Source organism: Varanus komodoensis, unplaced genomic scaffold (genome assembly GCF_004798865.1).
Source record: "Varanus komodoensis strain SLA01 unplaced genomic scaffold, ASM479886v1 scaffold2, whole genome shotgun sequence".
Classification (NCBI taxonomy): domain Eukaryota; kingdom Metazoa; phylum Chordata; class Lepidosauria; order Squamata; family Varanidae; genus Varanus; species Varanus komodoensis.
Window position 1 is genome coordinate 34,896,074 of NW_025335568.1, and position 21,228 is coordinate 34,917,301.

At 42.6% G+C, this 21,228-nt stretch overlaps 1 protein-coding gene across 11 annotated transcripts; it reads left to right on the forward strand.

Moving 5' to 3' along the window:
- Positions 1 to 352: 352 nt before the first annotated feature.
- On the forward strand, positions 353 to 20,988 carry PCID2 (PCI domain containing 2). 11 transcript variants are annotated; one of them, XR_006414559.1, is made up of 15 exons: positions 353 to 683; positions 1,549 to 1,622; positions 2,967 to 3,056; positions 4,522 to 4,595; positions 6,479 to 6,544; positions 7,049 to 7,117; positions 9,711 to 9,765; positions 11,547 to 11,650; positions 12,211 to 12,286; positions 12,386 to 12,527; positions 13,373 to 13,473; positions 14,836 to 14,909; positions 16,120 to 16,245; positions 16,541 to 16,903; positions 17,551 to 17,674. XR_006414559.1 is itself a non-coding variant. In XM_044428686.1 (15 exons), exons 2-15 carry the CDS (start codon positions 1,587 to 1,589, stop codon positions 20,062 to 20,064), a joined length of 1,227 nt encoding a protein of 408 aa, XP_044284621.1. In that variant the 5' UTR covers positions 446 to 687; positions 1,549 to 1,586; the 3' UTR covers positions 20,065 to 20,988. The 11 variants fall into 11 exon arrangements, 9 of the variants coding, with proteins under 9 accessions (XP_044284623.1, XP_044284621.1, XP_044284618.1 ...); XR_006414560.1 differs by having other exon boundaries at positions 16,541 to 16,637; positions 17,551 to 17,622; XM_044428686.1 differs by lacking the exon at positions 16,541 to 16,903 and adding an exon at positions 19,975 to 20,988 and having other exon boundaries at positions 446 to 687.
- The last annotated feature ends 240 nt before the right edge of the window (positions 20,989 to 21,228 follow it).

Genomic DNA, 21,228 nt, shown 5'->3' on the forward strand with positions numbered 1-21,228 from the left:
CCCCAGACCTTTGGGAGGATTATGATGTACATAATGTGCGAACTGAAAAGTACATGTTGGGTTGAATCCAGATTTAGAGAACACTTATTGCGATCAATAGGATTTGATCTCGGCTGGCTTGAAAAAGTATATTCTTAAGTATACCTAAGTCAGGATCCAAGTATACCTAAGATAGGATGTAAAATAAACTATAATTTTAAATCTAAATGTCTGAACAGCAAATCAAAACAAGGCAGCATTAATTTAGCACCACCAATCCTGTCCTTTTCATCCTGTTAGCCGTGCAGGAAGTAGCCATAAATTTACATTCCGAACAATAATTTAAATAGAACCCGTTCAATTAGCCTAAGCCAGACGCTGCGGCTAATTGGCTGTGACATCCAGAAAGCACCGCCCCCTTGCGAACTATAGATTCTACGCAGAGGCACCAGAGGACACGCCGATTTCGCTGAGCTCACGAGCGGTCGAATCGCCCGTTGAATTGAAGGCTCTACCACGTGGCAAGGCGAGTGGGCGGAGCTTCATAGTGGCGAAGGCCAATCCGGAAAGGAGCGGGCTTTCCGGTAGCTGAAAGGAAGTCCTAACTGTTTCTTCCTCCTCAAGCGTTCCGCCTGTCTGCCCCTGAACCTGTTCGTGGGCCCGAATCAGATCTGGAAGGACGTGCCTGGAGAGTCGAGATAGTAGTAGGTGGCCCCACAGGGGATGCCGGGGACGAAGGGGTGGTTGCGCGCATGCCCGATGCGTAGCATGGCCGGCGTTTGATGCGTTGCAGGTCGAACGCGGTCAGGGATCGTCTCTCGATCGCGGGACACGAGACCTTGTTTTCTCTTCGAGGCTTCGTCCGTAATTGGTTTTGAAGGAGCTGAAAGCCTCTTGTTTGACAAAGATCTTTTTGTGCATGTGCAGAGTGCCTCTTACCTCGACGCTGAGTAGCTGCATCCATCTCTCAGACTTTGTGGCCGCAGCTACCGGTTTTGAAATCTTAGACTAGTAATCTAGGCAGATCTTGTGTTTTGCACTTTTCTGGGCGTGCGGAGAGGGGCTTGTACTGTATTTTGTTTTGTTTTTTGCGGTTAAACACGGCTGGATAAAGGATAATTGAGAATCTATACCTGATGGATTTACTATTTTGATTTGCTGTAGGTAATAGTTTTTGATACAACTATGAAGTGCAATGTACTAGAAATAGACTTTCATAGTCAAATGGCCTTGAAACTTCTATGATCTGACATATATTGATTATGTGACCCAGGACAGCTAACATAGTAGTGAAAAATATACATAACCGAACTAATACTTATAATAAATATAAGTAAATAAAGCAATAATCAGTGTGAAACCATCACTTCAGATTGAACTCAGAAACTTAGAGTCTCTGGAGTTTTTTCCATAGAGGAAATTTCATTCTCTTTGCCTAATCCATTTTACTGATCTAGCTCCAGTATTCTGGACTGTCAGCGGTTTCCAAATGATTTTGCAAAGAAAGCCTAGTAGTTGTAAATAATTATTGTGTCATGATCGTTGTGACTATTTCTTGTTATTTTTCAGTGTAAAGTGTTCCTTTGCTTTTGAGAAACACCTTTCCAATGGCACACATCAGTATAAACCAATATTTGCAACAGGTTGGTGATAATGATTTTAATCATTATTAAATAATTTTAACAATTTAATACCTTTATTAATTTGCTATAATTGGCACATTATGATGCACTACTAATGATCTCTGTAAGAGATTTTCAGAAACTTACAATGTTGTTTTACGAAGTTACAATGTTCCCAGCATTCTCCATCCAGGCATGCTTTTTCTGTATAAATGTGCATAAATTTGTGTCTTTATTCTTTCATAGTTATTTAAAATTACTTGTTTAGCACTGTTTTGTAGACTGTCACTGAACCTATAGTACAGTAGATCATGTTATTACACTCATCCTATTTACAGCATTTAAACATAAATTTTAAAGATGTTACATTTTTGAATTTAGAATTTTAGTGTTTCCTAAACTGCCTATAGAAACATTTAATCCAGGGAATCACACTTCTGAATGATTTGATTTCTCTCAAATGTATTGATCATAATTTTTGTTAAATGGAGAACTGTCACATGTTGTTCAAACTTTTCAAGTAAATGTTTTCCGAATGGGGAGCCCTCAGTTTACATTTCAGCACTGCCACATAAATCAGATGAACCCCTCTGCCTAGCCTTTTCTACTGCAATGTGAGATTAGAAAATGTTTTTGTATTGTATGTTGGGATAGGCAGTATAGATCTCTGAGCATTGAAAATAAAACACACTGTCTGTGGGGCATAGGATTGGTTGGACACTCTGAATGGAATGGGGACTTCATCCTTTGAGGGCCCACCATTGCAACTGGCAAGGATTTTTCCTGCCAATTGAGCTCTGAAAATGAACAATCATCTTTAGACTTTGCATGGAGTGAAGGGCCTAGTGCAGCACCATCAAGGAATCCTGGCAGTGTCTCATCCTCTACTCGTTAAGGACAGGAAAAGCTGAAATTGGTTTTCTAAATGTTTTGGAGGGTGAGGGGAGCGGAGCCAATACAAGCTTCTGTACTTTCTGCTTCTTACTAGATGTCCATAATCCTTGTTCTGAGAGTTGTGGGTGGCCACATGAGATGGTGCCCTGAACAATTTGTTACGGTTATTACATTTCAAATTACTGCAATCCATCATTCATTTGAAAGAAACTAATTGACAGGGTGAGAAATTACTTCAGGTAGTTCCCCATGTTATTCACACTGGAACTGTCACTGGTCACACCTTCTTTAGTTGCCAAGGGTGCTGAGGTCCTAGCCCAGGCACAAGAAAGAATGTTGTATTTCCTTACAGTGATGTTGTGGGGGTTCCCCACCCCTTTCACCAGGAAAAATAATCAAAACAAAGGAGTATGAAGAGATGCCTGCTGCTTTTTGACCATTTGTTCCATTGTGTATTTTTTTCTATCGCAGGTATTAGAATCTATTGACAGCAGGGATGGATTGTTCTGTGCTGAATTAGTGTCATTTAAGCATCCTCATGTCGCAAATCCTAGACTTCAGGTAAGGGAGTTGGGCTGCAATCTTGTACACATCTACTTGAAAGTAAGTCCAATTGAACTGAATGGTACACATTAAGTACACATACATAAGGTTGTATGATTGGACAAATAAAAACCTAGAGATGGAAGGGACTTGAAAGGCCTCTCCTGATGCAGGAAATCCAGGACTAAATCCCACTGAATTAATTATGCATAGAATTTTACTGCTAGTGTATTGAAATCTTTCATGTGTACATGAATGATGCCTCAATGACAGCCTTCAAATACAGTACACTATTAACAACCCAAGAGACGACTCTACACATGGACATCACCAGACGGTCAACACAGAAATCAGATTGATTATGTGCTCTGCAGCCAAAGATGGAGAAGCTCTATACAGTCAGTAAAAACTAGACCAGGAGCTGGCTGTGGCTCAGATCATGAGCTTCTGGTTGCAAAAGTTAGGCTTAAGTTGAAGAAAGTAGGGAAAAGCACTAGGTCTCTCAGGTATGACCTAAATCATATCCCTGATGAATATACAGTAGAGGTGACAAATAGATTTAAGGAATTAGATCTGATAGACAGTGCCTGAAGAACTATGGATGGAGGCTCGCAGTTGCAATGTATGGCTGTGAAAGCTGGACCATAAGGAAGGCTGAGTGCCAAAGGATTGAGGCCTTTGAATTGTGGTGCTGGAGGAGTCTCCTGCGAGTCCCTTGGACCGCAAGGCAATCAAACCGGTCAGTCCTAGAGGAGATCAACCCTGACTGCTCTTTAGAAGGCCAGATGCTGAAGATGAAACTCAAATACTTTGGCCGCCTAATGAGAAGGAAGGACTACCTGGAGAAGAGCCTAATGCTGGGAACAATAGATGGCAAAAGAAAAAGGGGACGGCAGAGGATGAGGTGGCTGGATGGAGTCACTGAAGCAGTTGGCGTGAGCTTAAGTGGACTCTGGGGGATGGTGGAGGACAGGAAGGGCTGGAGGAGTGTTGTCCATGGCATTGCGATGGGTCGGACATGACTGTGCTACTAACAACAAATTATTTTATCAAGGCTAGCTCAAATGGTGACCCTGGTGAGGACTGCCTTTAGCACCTTCAGCTTTTGAATACTTTATTTTTTATTGCATTTGTAGCTCCTTTCCACTGTATGCATAATTATCCCTGCTGTATAAAATCATGTATTCCCACTCATGAATCCAATTGCATATAGTCTCACACACACTATTAATGCAGTGTGCACTGTGGGCTGTAAATTTTCTCATGAATAATAACAAAAAGCGGGCTGGCCATAGCGGTTGCCAGCCGTGGAAGCAATCAACTGTCTCCACTACGTGTTTCAGCTATTGCGTGGATAGTTCAGTTAGTCACCGAGGACAAGTGCCTAGCAAGTTCCGTACTCAGGTAGTCACCTTCCCATAATGTTCGCTCTATTTGTTATATTTCTTTGCACATCATATTTTGTATTATATTTTATTATTAGCTTTCATCTCCAGAAGAAAAATGTCAACAAGTGTTGGAGCCACCTTATGATGAAATGTTTGCTGCACACTTAAGGTAAAATGGATGGAAGGAATGTTTGGGGCACCCAACATCCATGCCAAGGCTGCTTTGTTCAGGGTGGCTCAGGGTTAGGGTTAGGGCTCAGGACTTCATGGCTGCCTTGACAACCATGAGGCTGTCTCAACATGTAACTGGCCCAGTGCATGAAAGGGGAGACACTCTGGACCTGGTCTTTTTGATAGATCTGGAAGATGGTGGATCAGATGTGGAGGAACGAACATTAACCCCATTGTCATGGTCTGACCACCTTCTGGTGAGCTTTAGGCTGTTGGCTCCTTTTCCCCTCTTCAAGCATGGGGGACCTGTTAAAATGCCCCCCCCCCAAGACTGATGGATCCAGAGGTCTCTGGGGGAGTATCTGCCTGACATGGCTGGTACTCCTGTGAAAGCCCAAACTGCTCTGTGGAAGGTGGAGATGACTGAGATGGTTGACATGATCACTCTTAAACACCCTCTCCACTCCCGCAGAGCCTGACCAACTTCATGGTATACTGCTGAGCTTAGGGCAATGAAGCAAGAAAGGAGATGGCTTGAATGTAGGTGGAGGAAGTCTCGAGATGAATCTGCCCAAACATGACTTAGAGCCCATTGTGGGGCCTATTTCATGGTGAGAAGAGTGGAAAAGAGTAGCGTCTTCACAGTGCTGTCTGGCTGAACTTTTCCGAGTGGTTTGGGGTCTCCTGAACACTGGAATATTTAGTGAGACTATTGAATCCTACCAACTACTGAATCTGAAATTTGTTCATCACTTTGAAGACAAAATTGCTCCATGATTTGGACTCTACATTTGATATAGTCCCATTGAGAGAGAGGTGAGCCTTGTTCATCTTGTCTGACTTGGTGGATGAGATTTAGCCTGAGGATGTAGACGAGGTGCTTGGTTCTGTTCATGCCACTACCTGCCTACTTGATCCTTGGCTATGTTGACTCATCAAGACATCTAGCCAAGGGTTAGCATCTGGGCCCAGGAGGCATCAACGCCAACTGGAGAGAGGGGGTGGTCCCAGCCTCTTTGAGCAGCTTCCCAAGTGGAAAGGTGGACAATAAAAAAAACCAAATGATTGTCAAGACTGGGCAGTCTGTCCTGCTGGGTTGACTGCAAGCCTCTAATGAAATAATGACGGAGCAGAAAGCAAAACATTTAAAGCAGCTTTGTGAGAGTTCTGTTCAAAAATGAAAATAGTTTAACCAACCTGTGTGTGCATGTTTGGTAGAGTTTAAAAGATACGTGAACGAAGTACAAAACAAAGAAAACTAACAGTCATAGCAAGCAGTCCTTGTGGACCCAGAAAAAACTGTCAGAGAGGTTTGATGTCCCAGTGCTCTGTAGCATATGCAACCTGATGCACTGTATGCATATTTATTTGAAAGTAACTAGTATCTTCAGTGGGGTTTGTTTCCTCATTGCAGCCTAAAAGGATTAAGTTGAGAAAGAAAAACATGTGAAATATAGCAGATTTTGGTATTCTGCAACTGCTCAAATACCTGCTTTGGGCAGATGAACATAAAACGTAATAGATTTTGCCATTCAAGGACTGTGATGTTTTATTTATTTTATTTATTGTGCCACAGCACCTCTAGGTGGCTCACAGTCTTACAATTCTAAGCATGCATACGAAGTTGAAAGCACCATTGAGCACAGTAGGATTCATTACCAAGTAAATATGATTAGGTTTGCACTGTTAATCTAGCCCAGCCTTTTCTGGTGTGGTGCCTTGGATTATAGCCATAATCCCTGGGGATGATGGGAGTTGTTGTCTAATCCATCTGGAAGGCACTAGGTTATGGAAGGTTCAGATAAGTAAAAATAGTATTCTTAAAGCTGTAAGAGCTGGATATTATCTCATGATTCTTAATTTGTTTGCCTCTTTTGATAGATGTACTTATGCTGTTGCCAACCATGACTTTGTAGAAGCTTACAAATGCCAGACAGTTATAGTACAATATCCTTTAGCACTAATTCCATTAAAAGTCTTCTGTGAAATACTGAGCTCATGATCTTCAGCTCAGGCTAAGGAGTTAGCAACCCTGTGTTTAGTACAGTTGTTTTCCAATGTCCAGAGAAGATGATCCAGCACTATGGTTTAACATAAGAGTATGGACATACTGCGAACTTGTTAGATCACTGGACAAATGGGCCATTTGTACTTAATACTGGCTATACAAAATATATAGCCAGCTTTACCGTACCTATAGGATTATCACTCTGTGGCAGGTGGGATTGCATTCTCCCTTAAGAGCCAAGTTTCTTGCTTGATAGTCGCTGCAGTCCCTTCTGGACACACAGGGCTTGGCTATTTGCATCCCTGCCCTGGTAAAATCTATAATTAAGTAATGTGATCTGTTGTACATGAGGCTTCCTGATCTCTATTGGCGTTACTGTTGGTGTTCAGTTCATAATGTATGGCTATACTATTAAATTCTATGCATCCTATTATAAATCACACAGTATCAAATTTCCTTAAATTTCACACATCGTTCCTGAGAGCTTTTCAAGCACACAGAGAAGAAAATTGGTAAGTATTTTCAGGTACTGGACAAATAAATGGATTATTCTAATGCCTCTGTTTAACAGGGGAAAAGGTTTTTTTTAAACTTATATGTAAGTGCCATTTCTTCTCTCGATGCCAAAGTGCCATTACATTAAGAGGTCTCTCTGAATCAGAGATGCAGAATTCAGGCTGAAGGGCTAAGTCCAGAACATTAGAGTTGCCAGATAACCATGTACCCACCCTGATCCCACCTTTTGTCCCCTGACCAAAAATCATTTGGTGGCTTCCCATCTCTTGTGCTGTTCTTCTCCCATTCTAAATGGTTGGAATTCCTCTGCTAGTGCTTATTAAGTGCTTTAAGCTAAACTATGCTGGTGTTATTCCTGCCACCTTTGCCTACGGCTCACCCACCACTAGAATATCACCTCTGAGAGCTTATCCAAATTGGAATCCAACCCTTGGGCTGAAAGTGGTCCAACAGCCATGCTCTAAATGTTCGCTCTTAAATTGTGTTTAGGGCCAACAGAATACTGTCATATGAAAACAAGAGTCACTTAGCCTCCAGTTAGAAAGGTTGAAAAGGCAAAGAATAAGGGAAAAGATGGCGCTTAATAAAGAACTGAAGTGCTATCATGCAGTTCCCAAGAAGAGGAATCTGTGAAGGTTAAGGAAGTTGCAAGAGAGAACTTTAAGTTTGCAAGGGATATTTAAAGAAGAAGCTTTTGTCTGAGTGGACAAAAACATGGTGGTTCAAGTATAGAGAATTACATGGCCATCAGCAAAAGGACACAAATTCAAACTTAATGAAATATGATACTTTAATGTAGGCCTGGCAATTTCTGAATATAATCTGCCTTTGAAGACCTCCTTTCTGGCTCCTATTTATACCTGTAGCAGTATTAAACATGGCCAAGGAAACATTTGAAATCCCCACTGGGTGTTCCTTGAGTGCATGGATGCTGGGTAAACTTGAGCTGATATGTTCATTGCACCTTTTTTTGAGTTCCAGCACATTTTCAGCAGGCCCAAATTAAATAGCCTTAACTCACAATAAGAAACAATGCATCAGTTCATTTCTAGTTATGAAGTATGTGTCTGCACACTTGTTTGCTGGGTGCCATAGTTAAAGCAATACTGTAGACCAGTGGAGACGAACCTGTGGCATGTGAGCCACAGCGGGCACACACAGCCCTCTCTGTCGGCATGCCCTCCCCAGCATTGCCTCAGCAACCGAGCATCGGATAACAGCAGAAGTAGGGGCCATGCGCATGCTCAGAAAGGAGTACTAGCCCCAGGTGATGATGTCACGAGCTGCGACTCATTAGCCTCAACTTGTCCGAGCTTTCGCAAGGCTGGTCAGTGCACTGCCAAAGATATAAGTATTTTGCTTGGACGGGCTGTGAGGTGCATTTTGTAAGCTAAAACATCAGTTTTCAGGTTTTATTGCAGTTTGACACTTTGCGATAAATAAGTGGGTTTTGGTTTGAAGTTTGGGCACTCGGTCTCTAGAAGGTTCACCATCACTGGGTTAGGGTTAGAAAAAATGAGGTGTCCTGGTATGATTTTGATGGTTGGAATGCGTTGAGAATGAGCAGAAAAGATAAGCTGTGCAGAAAAAGCTACTCGAGGGCATTTTCAAAATTGAGGTCTTTTCAATGGAACTTTTGACCCCTATTAGGGTTAGGGGTGTGCACCAGGGTAGGGTTAGGGATACAAAAACAAGGTGTCCTGGCATGATTTTGATGGTTGGAATGTGTTCAGAATTTGCAGATAAGATGATCTGTGCAGAAAAATTGCTCAAGGAGGGCTTTTTCAAAATTGAGGTCTTTTCAATGGAACTTTTGCCTTCAATTTGTGTTATGGGTGTGCACCAGGATGGGGTTAGGGTTGGAAAAACGAGGTGTCTTACTGTGACTTTGATGGTTGGAATGTTTTTAGAATGGGCAGAAAAGATGAGCTGTGCAGAAAAAGCTGCACTAGGAGGGCATTTTCAAAGTCAACATCTGTTCTGTTCACCCTCTATTCGGGTTAGGGTTAGAAAGACGAGGTGCCCTGCCATGATTTTCCTTCTTTTGTCAATGGAACATTACCCCTTTATTAAGGTTAATGGAGGGCGCCAGGGTAGTGTCAGGGAGTTTTGGCAAACCTGTGGCACTCGGGCTGCAATGGGCATGCAGAGCCCTCTCCTTCAGCACGCGAGCCGCAGCATCGCTCCAGCAGCCGAGCATCAGATAGCAGCGCACAGAGGGGCCATGCGCATGCCCAGAAAGGGGTAGCCGCGCCAGGCAATGATGTCATGAGCCACGACTCATTTACCGCCACTCGTCCGATCTTTCTCATGGCCAGTCAGTGCACTGCCAGGGATGGATGGATGGATGGATGGATGGATGGATATATATATATATTGCTTGGGCTGGCTTTGAGTTGTTTTTTCTAAACTAAAACCTCAGTTTTCAGGTTTTATTGTAGTGTTGGCACTTTGTGATAAATAAGTGGGGTTTGGGTTGCAGTTTGGGCACCCTGTCTATAAAAGGTTCGCCATCATTGCTGTAGAGTATTTCTAGACTTGGAATAGGTTGTTTGGACAATTAACTGTATCTTGCTTTTGTTTTTCCAGGGCTTTGCCTATCATGTATGCGGTAGCACTTGATCTTCGAATTTTTGCTAATAGCGTAAGTAACATCTTAGAGGGGAAGCTCCTCGGTGTTGTGCACAGCTAGGGCTGCCTGAATGGGACTGGGGAAACTGTGAACATTCTCTGCACCCATCCTGCAAAGTGCTTCATCTTAGGAACATCCTGTCTACATGCATACACATAGTTATATTGTGTCCTGCAATGTCCCATGTGGGCTGACCCAAGACAGTCACAAATATATCTGTTGTTTGGGATGATCAGCAAATCATCTGTGAAAACCTCAAAAATCTTCAAGGAAGAACACATAACCAAGAATTCATGCAAGGAATGTTCTGTCGTATAACTGTACATGTTCTGTCCTATAACTGAATATATCCTCGTTGACATCTTCAGGACTGCTTTCTCTAAATTGTGAGACTTGAGAGAGACCAAGTGTTTTTCTTTGTGGTTTATGATGTACAGCTCCTTTGCTTTTTTCCCAGGTGAAAAGTGGCTTTTGGTGGGTCAGGGCATGATCCTATGGCCTCCAAGGGTCCTAGGGTTATTTGGAGTCCCAGCTCTGTGGCCCTCTAACCTCAGAGCTGGGATTCTGAATGCAGAGCCCATACCCTACTCAGCATGATGGGGTATGTTGGTAGGGAAGAAGACTGAAACAGGTAGCTTATGCTAAAGCTGCTAAATATGGAATATATGTAACTATATGGAATAGATATCACTAGACCACTTAGATCATCAGCAGAGGCCCTCCTTTGTGAACGCCCCCCAAATGAAGTAAGAGGCAAATTGGCAAGAAAAAGGGCCTCTCTGCTATCACACCTTAGTTTTGGAATTCTCTCCCTAAAGAGATGTGATTGGCACCCTTGTTATTTTGTTTTCACCGCCAAGTAAAGAATTTTTTATTTAGTAACTGCTTTTAGAAATACGGTTTTATTTGCTTTTTACTGCTGAGTTGATTGTTGCTTTTATTGTTGTTTATCTTATCCTCCTGTTTTACACCTTATATTAGTTGATTTTACATGGTTTTAGATGTTACTGTTTTATTTTATTATACTTAGGTTGTTGTTTCTGTCTTTCATGAGACTCCCAAAGAGTCTCCAGACTATGGGGCAGCATACAAATGCAGTAAATAAATAAATAGCGCTGCAGCTTCCTTCTCCTGCTCTGCAGTGGTTTAGGCAGTCAAAAAGATTGGTCGTCTAGATGAAATACAGGGCGTGTTGTGGGATGGCAGAATTTAGTGCACTGCACACCCTGCATTGAATGCTTGTAAGCTCCCTGTTCAGAGGCTTACTGTACATGCACAGAAGGCAGACAAAATTGTGCTGTCCGAGGGTGATTGTACTTGTGATTGAAAATCCTCCAGCTTCCCCCCTCCCCAAACACAATTAAGAACAGATGGTCAGCTCCTACCAACTGTCTCTGACAAAATAACAATTTTTGAGAGTGCTTGGGAGGTTTACTTGCAGAGGAAGCAAGACGTGCATTGCTTCTACAAAATTATAGTTGTTCCTAGCAAACTGACCTTTATATACAGAGCAGTCATTCTGACATAAGCAAATAATTTGTGGGAGACGGGTCAGGAAGGAGCAGTTAAAATGTTTACAAGAAAGTTGCAAGTACCCCATGTTCTAAATGTAAAGTTTAGTTGCTTTGGACAAACTTATCACCAAAGCCATATTTCATCATCGACTTAACTTTGATGGAAAAGAAGTTTTGATCCGTGCTTTTGGTACTGCGTTTGAGAGTCAGGCTACTTATTAATTGGGAGAAAAAGAGGAAAGACTTGTATATAGTGTCTCTTGCCTTCTGTCACAATAGGCTGACCAACAGCTGGCAAAAAAAGGCAAAGGCAAAGTTGGTGACATGCTGGAAAAAGCAGCAGAACTTCTGATGAACTGTTTCCGAGTCTGTGCCAGCGACACGTGAGTGAACGCTCAGCTGTTGATCTCAGGCCAAATCATTTGGAAATGTTAATTGTTTTCCAATTTGTGAAGTATGATGGTCTGACACTTTTGCAATGTGCATATGTATGTGAAAGCTGGAGAGAGATGTATGTTTCTTCAGGAAGATCATTAAACATCTTTGTTGAAGGCAGAATTTTATAATTATTTTATGGTAATATTTGTTGTCCTGCTGATTAAACCATGTAAATTAAGGCAGACATGTAAAAGTGTGGATTTGTAAAGAATTAACTCATTTGTTTGTTGATGTTAAAATTGCTCAAGCATAATGATTCAGTTAGAGCTGCAATGCTGTACACACTTACATGGGAACAACTCATTGGACTCAGGGAGACTTAACAGCTGAATAAACCTGAATAGATATGTTGTAAATTGATATGGTCTTGGCAGATAGGAAAAAGCTTGCTTGAAAATGTAAATCAAAGCCTTCGAGGAGGTGGTAAAAAAGTAGAGGCTTAAATGAAGGTGAATTTTTTTTCATTATCCATTTCATTCTGATACATTTCTACTATTTGTCATAGTCGAGCTGGTATTGATGATTCCAAAAAGTGGGGCATGTTGTTCCTGGTGAATCAACTGTTTAAGATTTATTTTAAGGTACGGCTTAAAAGACTCATCTTCTTGTTTTCACATTTCCTACTCAAGACTGGTGTTGCATGGCTATTTCCATCTATTAATGCCATTGTTTCTTTGCAGATTAACAAACTGCATCTGTGCAAACCATTGATAAGAGCAATTGATAGCTCAAACCTTAAAGATGAATATACAATGGCACAGAGAGTCACGTACAAATATTACGTGGGACGGAAGGCCATGTTTGACAGTGATTTTAAACAAGGTACTTTATGAAGATTTTAAAATGTATTTTTAAACTGGGATGCTGGCAAAGCCTTTCAGCACCATCTTTATTGGGGTTGAAAAGAGTAGTTTTCTGTTCTGGAACTCAGAAGGCCCTGCCTGTCTTCCACTGAGGTTGTTTAGCAAGTTACTTTTATCTTTTCCTTCCGAGAAATGACTGCTCATGCCCACCATGCTAGCTGTTTTATGAATGGGCACGTTCCCGCCCCTTCCCAAAGCAGCCAGTTTGTCAGAGTTCCCAGAGCACTTTCACAACTCCAAATGTGCCTTCCAATTAAGAAAGGCTGGGGATCCCTTTTCACATTGAACAAAAGGGTATGAGAAAAAGAAGTGAATGGTTTCATTTCCAATTAGGCCAGAACTAATGATGCCTATTGAAAAGAAATGGGATAATGTTAGGTCCACTTGAACAGGACTGGGTTGGTATCCCATCCCATGTTGAGCACTCTCTGTCTTCAGAGTGTGTCAGAATCTTACTATATTAACTAGCTAAGCATTTGACAAACATTGGGATTTAGAAATTCGCAATTCTGTAAAGTTGATATAACCATTGATCATGACTGCAGAGATCAATGCTCTTAAGTTTGATTATTTGTACAAATCACTTTTCAATATCATCATTAATAATCTCCTTGCTGTATGAGGATAGGTTGTAAAGAATGAAATCGGTTGTTCTTATTTCCAGGCAAACATGAAGGAAAATACTAAACATGGGACAAAAAGACACATACCTTCAAACATAACACTTTTGACATGTTTACACTATAACTTTGCTAACGGCATCTGCTACCATTAACAGTGCTCACCCACTTTCTGTGTTTGCAGCTGAAGAGTATTTGTCATTTGCCTTTGAGCACTGTCACCGCTCCAGCCAGAAAAACAAAAGGATGATTTTGATTTATTTGCTGCCAGTGAAGATGTTGCTGGTGAGTAGTATCTGAATATTTCATGACTTCTACCAGACACTTTGCAATGTGGAAAATAGACTGCATTTGCCAAGCTTTTCAAACTGGTGACCAACAAAGATAAACGTGGTACAGGTCTGCCACAGCCTAACCCACCAAGCTCAACGTACCCTGCCAGCCCGTGCACTCTGTCCTGCTCCATACTTCTTTGTGCACAGCTGTCAGGTCTGGGACACAGACAGCAGATATCTGGCTGGAGGTGATGGAAGTGGATGGAGATCTTCATTGATGCAGCAGGGCTAGAGACAGGAACAAGCAAAGACTAGATACCATCAAGGTGTAGCCAGACTAGAAACAGCTACAGAGTCAGGAACAGACAAGGGTCAGATGCTAGCAAGGAGTGGCAGAACCAGAGCTGAAGGCAAGGTCAGGAGCCAGCAAGAGTTGAGGCCTGGTTGAGGGCAAGACAAGGTACCACAGAGGTCCATGAAGCTGTGACCAAGCTAAGCAGCTTAGGGAAGCCTTCTATGGAGCTTCCCAGCGCTCCCAGGTGCGCTACCTGATTGTGCAAGCTGTGGTCCTTGCAAGTACTTACAGGCACTGGCATGATGACCTATGCTGCAGACCCTGCCAGTAGATTCCAGGTAGTTACCCACAAGAGGTGCATGGCCAGGGTGTGCTGGCATGTATGGCTGATGGGCGTTGTTTGGATTTGTGATTCACAAGTGGTAAAGCCCGGAGTCAGTGATGAAACTTGTAAAACTTTAGTTGGAACTCTGCTGAGAGTCACTTAGGAATGAAGAGTGAAGCAAGATTCCCTGCTTTAGGGAGCTAAACCATAACAGGGAACAGAACAGTGGCGTTCCCATCTGGAGCACCAAAAGCGCACAGTGGGTGTCCTAAGTCAGAGGGCTCTGAGCGGCAGAAGGTGAATGGCAGGGCACCACATAAGATTTGTGGAAGAGGTGAGAGCACTAGAAGGTGAAGGTGCGGAGGTCTGGAACTCTGTAGAATTCTGTGAAAGAGGCACAGCAGCGGCAAAGTAAAACTTCATCTGGAAATGCCTGTCTAATGAGGACAAAACGTAATGGAGATTGTGATTGCTTCCTGTCATGCTAGAAAATCATTGCTGGTGGTGTTACTTACTTCATTTTTGTACCACCCAATACATATTTATTTATTCAAAGCTTTTCTGCTCCATCCCCTGCGGAATGTCTTGGGACGGCTTACAAATAGCCAAAGTTGGCTGGACAGTTTACTATAGTTGTGGTGTTAGATGGAGGCCTGCTATAACAGGGGTCCTTGGAGCAGCTCACCTCTGAAGGACTTGGTTGTTGATGCATTTAAACTTCTTTTTCAATAATAATGATGCTTTGGTTTCAGGGCCACATGCCTATGATCCAGCTGTTAAAAAAATATGACCTCATGCAGTTTGCAGAAGTCACAAAGGCTGTGAGGTAAGTCTTATTGGCTGAGCTGCATGCTTATAGTCCCATTAGTTAAGTAAAATGTTCAAAGTTATTTATTTTACAAAATAAAAAGAGAATAATTCTGCAGAACAATTAAATGCTGATCATTGTTTGCGCACTACTATGGCTTCCAAGAGAGAGGCAGCTGCTTGGGTGTTGCCCCAGGGCAAATGTGCTGGTGGGTCAGCCACTGCCTTGCCCCATTGGGCCAGGGTTAATAGGGTGGGACTAGGAAGAGTAAGAAAAGCACCAGAGGAGGAGGAAGATGGGTCTTGGCTGGACACAGATGCAGCTGTTGAGGTCATGGTAGTACTGAACTGTGCACTCCATGAAATTGCATGCTTGTGTTGCTTTAGACTGCAGCTGAGGATGTCAATTTATTTTCCTTCCTGTACTTAGAGAATTATTTGGTAAAGGAAAATCCATAAACACCAGTGTTTTCTCTTCCTCTTCCTGCAGCTCAGTTCTGGGTATTGTACATAGGAGGAAAACAAGCTAATTGGGTTTGCGTTCATAACAACTTATTGTGTGTAATGGGCTACAGTGGTTTGTCATATTGTACAAACCTGGACAGCTTGCTCTACAGGGGCTTATTTGGGACAATAACCCATCCTGACAACCCATCACTTGTTCTAGGGGCTGTTGAACTACCAGTGGGTTGCCGTGCCCTGATCCACCCCCATGGCTCCAAGGAAAAAGTGAGAGCTGCTCGACAAGAGAAGCGAAAATCTCCTGCTGAGCTCACCCAGACCACTGTCAGTGGCAAACCACCCCGGCAGTGCCTGAGTGGCACGCCATCTGCCTCTCTCTCCCTCCAGTGGCAGCCATTGATATGCCCTCCCAATGGCCCAAGTGGCAAATGGGCACAGCTATCACTGGCTTGCCATCTTTTAAAAAATATTTAGGTGCCAGGAAAGGCAAAGGGAAAGCAGAGAAAGGGGAAAGGCCCTGGCAGCAACTGAAAAGGGGTCATGAGCTGAATGTAGAATGGAAACAAGGTGGTTCCACCTGCCAAGGTCCCTTGGGAGACCAGCTGGAGGATTGAGGGAGGAGCAGAGGAGACGAGCTACGGTGAGCCCAGTCATATGTCTGGAGCTTATTCTCAGGCTGGTTTGTTGTGCCATGCAAATTGACCCAGTGTGACAATTCTTTGGAAATAAACCCTGTTAAAGCACCTGTTACTTTTTAATTCTTCTAGTGAAGGGAACCTTCTTTTACTGAATGATGCTCTGGTAAAGCACGAGACATTCTTCATTCGCTGTGGCATCTTCCTGATCCTTGAGAAGTTGAAAATCATCACCTACAGGAATCTCTTCAAGAAAGTGTAACAACAGTGTTATTCACCTTTTCTGAAAAGGCCATCTGTAGTGAACCTGTGGTCAGGGTTATGATGTCATTCATACTGTGAGGAGTTGCATATGGAATTGCCTGGAATTATGTTACCTCCTTTCCTGTACAAAATGTGATAAGCACTGTGAAAGTACAGATTCCCCGTGGTTTAATAATTAAGCAGAAGTTTTCTTTCTAGAGCCATCGTTTCCTTTCTGCCTTATTAGACCATTATGTTCCTAACTAAAATATACTGCCAATCAAAAGTGGCCATTTTCCTTTCTTTACAGCTGGATTCAGAGCTGAGCCTACATGGGGCAGCGATATCTGGAAGCTGGTTTCTAGGCTGCTATTGGAATGACATAATAATTGCTGAGAGTGTTCTGGGTGAGGAAGGGCCTGCCACTCTCACTAGTGGTTTGACCTGAAAAGGGAGCACTCAGGGATGGCGATAAACTCCTGGCGTTTGCTCTTTGAACTGCATCTCTCACTCTGCTGGTAGAGGAAGTTTTAGTCAGCCTGCCAGGTGTCCCTTGCCTGATGGGGATCCTGGCAGGAAGATCTGTATCCTGGCGCAGACCATCCATTGAGTGCAAACAAAGCCTGACTAACCAGGGGCAAGGGCAAGATATGAAGCAAATTCACACTGTGATGTAAATTCTGTTTTTTGTCTATTTGTACTGCCTCTTTCCTAAAACTCTACCCTCTTGAATGTTGAAAGTTTGGAATGAGTTTGTTCTAAAAACAGTGGACATAACACACATTGCCTTGTCCCCCGGAGGGTCTATAGAAGCCTTAGGAACCTTTCCCTACAAACATCGGATAAATGCTGGGAGTTGAGCCCCAGATTTTAGGGACTAGCTGAACTGCATTTCCTTCATAATTGGTTGCCTTTATCAGGGGTGGGCTTGTACAGGAGGTCCAAGGGGTATTTTTGTTCCTCCCCCTTTGCTGGTGCCATTTTAAAAAAATAATAAAAAGTGGCAGCTGTTTTTTCCCACAATTTTTAATGATTTGGGAGTGGTAGGAAGTGCACTGCACTACCCATGAGCTATGCATTGCTCACCTACGGCCTATATATTGTAATGATCACATCCAGTTCCAAGTCTGAGCTGAAGAAAATAAATATAGCTAGGAAAAACTGATCTTATAACTGGGTCTCTATAGTTTCCCCAAAGGAGCTAAATATTTTGTGCTTTCCTATTCACAACAATATTTCTTGACAGAGAATAAAGGTGATAGAACCAGGTTTGTATTTGTATATCCTGAAGAAATTAAAATGTGCATTTTCTTCTTCCAGCTATTTGTTACTCAAAACTCATCAGCTCTCTCTTGACGCCTTTCTGGTTGCATTGAAATTCATGAAAGTCAGTGATGTTGATATTGATGAAGTCCAGTGTATTCTAGCTAACCTCATATACATGGTGAGTATTGGTATGTCTTGAGATGAAATCAATCTGCAAGAATACATTTTATTATTGTAGTAGGCTTATTGCAATATAAAATGACTAACACAAGATTCCATTGATAGGTGCTGGAACTTTATTTGTATATTCAATAATGTATGATACACTACCTATGTAAAAGAATAGACTTATAAAGATGGAATGGCTGGGTTTGAATGGCAGGTTACTACCCACAACGTGTTGTGTAAACCAGCACCAATTTCCTCAGGGTGGCTTGTGCACCAAACAGTTTGTTCCAGTTGTTGCACAGTCTGAACCTGGATGACTGACCTATCGTGGCTATAGGGGATTGGCTATAGGGGATTGGCTAGGGAGACCCTGGGCATAAGCAGCAAAATGCCATTGCTGCTCCTGTTGTCACACTTTTGGGAAGCATTAGTGCCAGCCACCCGCAAAGGACACAGATGGCATTTGGGGACAGCGGGTACTGGCTTCCCCTGCTCCAAGCTGATGCTGTAAACTGTTTTGGACTTATCATGGCTTTTTTCATTTCAAACAGGTGTTGTTGCTGCAGGGTTTTGCTTTTTGTTTTTGTTTGATTTGAGGGAAGATTGTGAAAGCTGAATTTGAAGACACCCCTTGCGGTCCCCCTTTTGACAACTATGAGCTGTGCCTCCAAGGTGCCCCACCAAGTATCTTGGAGAGACAGCCTGTGATTGTCTGCCTCTTTTTTGTGCACAAACATTTTTAAAATACATATTTTTTGTCACATTTGTGAAAATCTGGAAGGGCAGAGATGTGTGGGTGCAGCCCTAGGGAAGGGACTGGGCAGAGGACGGTGCCTGGTGGCAAAGTCCAGCCAGTACTAGCCATGTATATTGCCCAGTGGAGGCTGCAGGTAAATTAATTCACCCTTTGGAACCATTTGACAGCTATCTGAATGTGAGCTGTCAAATGGTTCTAAATCTGTGAGTGAGCCTTGCTTGCAAAAGTGAGTATCACATCAAATACAGTGGTACCTTGGCTCACAAAAACATAGCACATGATACTTCAATGTGGTGTATGACGCCTCTTTGGTCAAAACTCAGAGAATGAGAATAAAACTGTAGACAGCTTGGAACTAGATTAGGGAAATATGTAAGCTGCACAGGTCTTTTGATCCTTTCCCCAGTTGTTATATACAAAGAGTGCTGCCAGTGGGCAGGTATCTCCATCATAACATTGCCAGCCCTAACCAGATAATACATGCGTGAGACCAAGATGATCTCACAGTACCTGTAGATGCAATGACATTCACACCTCTCAAGGCAATGTGTGAATTAGAGTTGGGACAAGACCTAGTTGAATGTGTCTTTCTCACATCCATGGACTTCCCCTCCTGCCTGGCCCAGTCCTAGAAGGTAAGCCAAACCGAGAGGAAGTCCACAGTGCTTTCTTCCACGTGACCGGCAGTAACTCAGGCAAAGGCTTCTACATGTGGCACGGAAAAGGGGTGCCGCTTCCGTGGTGTGTGGTGCTCAGTTCCTGCTAGGAACTTGGACTTGGGGCCACAGCAAAGCAAACGGGAGTCTGGGGAGCTGAGCTTTCTCACCCCAAACCTGATTCCTCACATATCCCTAGCGTAAACTGGTCCTTAATAATGGCAGGAAAAGTATAAGGCAGAGGAAGAAGGGGAAGACTAGATACAAGGTGGATTGATATAGAAAGTCACAGCTTTGAGTTTACAAGAACTGACAGGGCTGTTGAGGACAAGCATTTCGGACAGTATTTGTTTATAGGGTAGCCGTAAGTCCAGGACGGTAGCACGTCACGGCAACATGTGTAAAAGTAGTTCCCCTGCCTCTTTATAATTGTTCCTTAGGAGCAGCACATGGACATTCTATTAGCAGTGCTTTTGTTTCTGACTGGTATAAAAAGTTATACCCTTACCCTTTCCCAGTTCCCTCCATATATGTTGGACCACAATGCCCAGCATGGTTGGCTAGGGGATGCAGGGAGCTGTGCGATACATCTGAAGGAGTCAGGTTGCAGAATCTCACAGCACCTGCTTTTGTCAACCGTAGCAAATGAAAGGTTTTCGGTTGTTCTGTCCTTTTGTCTCATCGCTCCCACCTGTATATGTCTCATCCTCCAGTGAAGCAGTTCACAGATCAAACCATCTCACAATAAAGATCGCATGAACAGTTTTTTACAGAGGATGATATTACTTTGAAATCTTAGGCACCCTGGAAGATTGTACATGGCTGAATATATATGTAAATTTAGCAACTGTGTGAACAAACAATACTAATGGGTATGGGGGTGTTTTTCTGTGCCAGGGTCACATTAAAGGCTACATATCACATCAGCATCAAAAGCTCGTGGTCAGCAAGCAAAATCCATTCCCTCCACTTTCTACCGTCTGTTGAATCTACTACGACCAAGATGTAGATGTCCCATGCATGAACATTGGTTGCCCCTGGGGCAGCCTTCTTCAGAGGATGGAACTGGCAGGGTGCTTCACTGAAACCTACTGGAGTATTCATTAGTAAGTGTTTAAAAGTTTTGCAGCACAAAATGTAACACTGTGGAGCCAACATTTCTTTCTGCCAGCAAGAACACTCTGTGAATAGAGGTCCACTTAAGATGCTCTAATCACTGGTATGAGGCAGAGGGTGAGTGATGGTGGTTGATTTTCCCATTCCCCCTGCAATTCCTAGCACCACCTTCAACAGTGGTCTCCAGACCTACTGGACTAGCTGTTCATTGTGGCAAAGAGGAGGTTCAGTGACTTCAGGGATGAGGGGAAACCAGTAAAGATTGCTTCTCTCCCCGTTCTACAACCAGATCAGAAGCCTTCTGTGGATGGAAAATGCTCTTCTGTTCCCAGGAGAGCGATCCTGGATCCAACCAAATACTCCATGCAGAAAACTGTAAACTTTATAAAATGCAACCCTTGTGAAGTTACACCATTTTTGATACTCTTTGTGAAGTGTTTGTTCATAAACGTTACCGAAGTGGGTACTGTTAGAAATTTAAATTGTGTGGATGTCTTTGTATTCTCATTATCAAACTATTTCATGAATAATAGTAAACATTTATCTTGCAGTATGTGTTTAATTAAAATTATATGAAAGAAATAGAAAATATTTGAGATGTAACCCATTTTTAGCAGAATGTAAACTTTTAAAAAGCTGGAATTACAGAATTTTTTTGTGAGACTTGTTCTATTGCAGGGTCAGTTGTAAGACCTAGGCACCACCTTGGGTCTTGTTTGGCATCTATTAAAATGACTGTTTGCTGCATGCAAATACACTGAATATGCAAATAAATGAGGTTACATAGATTGTTTACACTGCAAACAGGTGTACAATGGGGAGAACTATGGCTGATCTGTCTTGATGCACTGTTTGAAATCTTATCACGTAAATACACCCTCTTTCTGTATTAAACTCATGTAAATTATAGCCAAAGAACTCAAAGGACACTGGAAGTTACAAGAATTTCACTATGTAGACTGAAAGGATTCACAGTGTGTGTTACTCGTATGATTTGAGTGTGTATTGTGCTAAATGGAACAACTTTACAGGAAA

Coding starts and splice junctions, on each gene's coding strand:
- PCID2 (XM_044428686.1), top strand. CDS start 1,587: ATGGCACACATCAGTATAAACCAATATTTGCAACAG. Junction 9,766..11,546: donor TTCGAATTTTTGCTAATAGC/GTAAGTAACATC, acceptor CTGTCACAATAG/GCTGACCAACAGCTGGCAAA. Junction 16,246..17,550: donor AGGAATCTCTTCAAGAAAGT/GTAACAACAGTG, acceptor TTCTTCTTCCAG/CTATTTGTTACTCAAAACTC.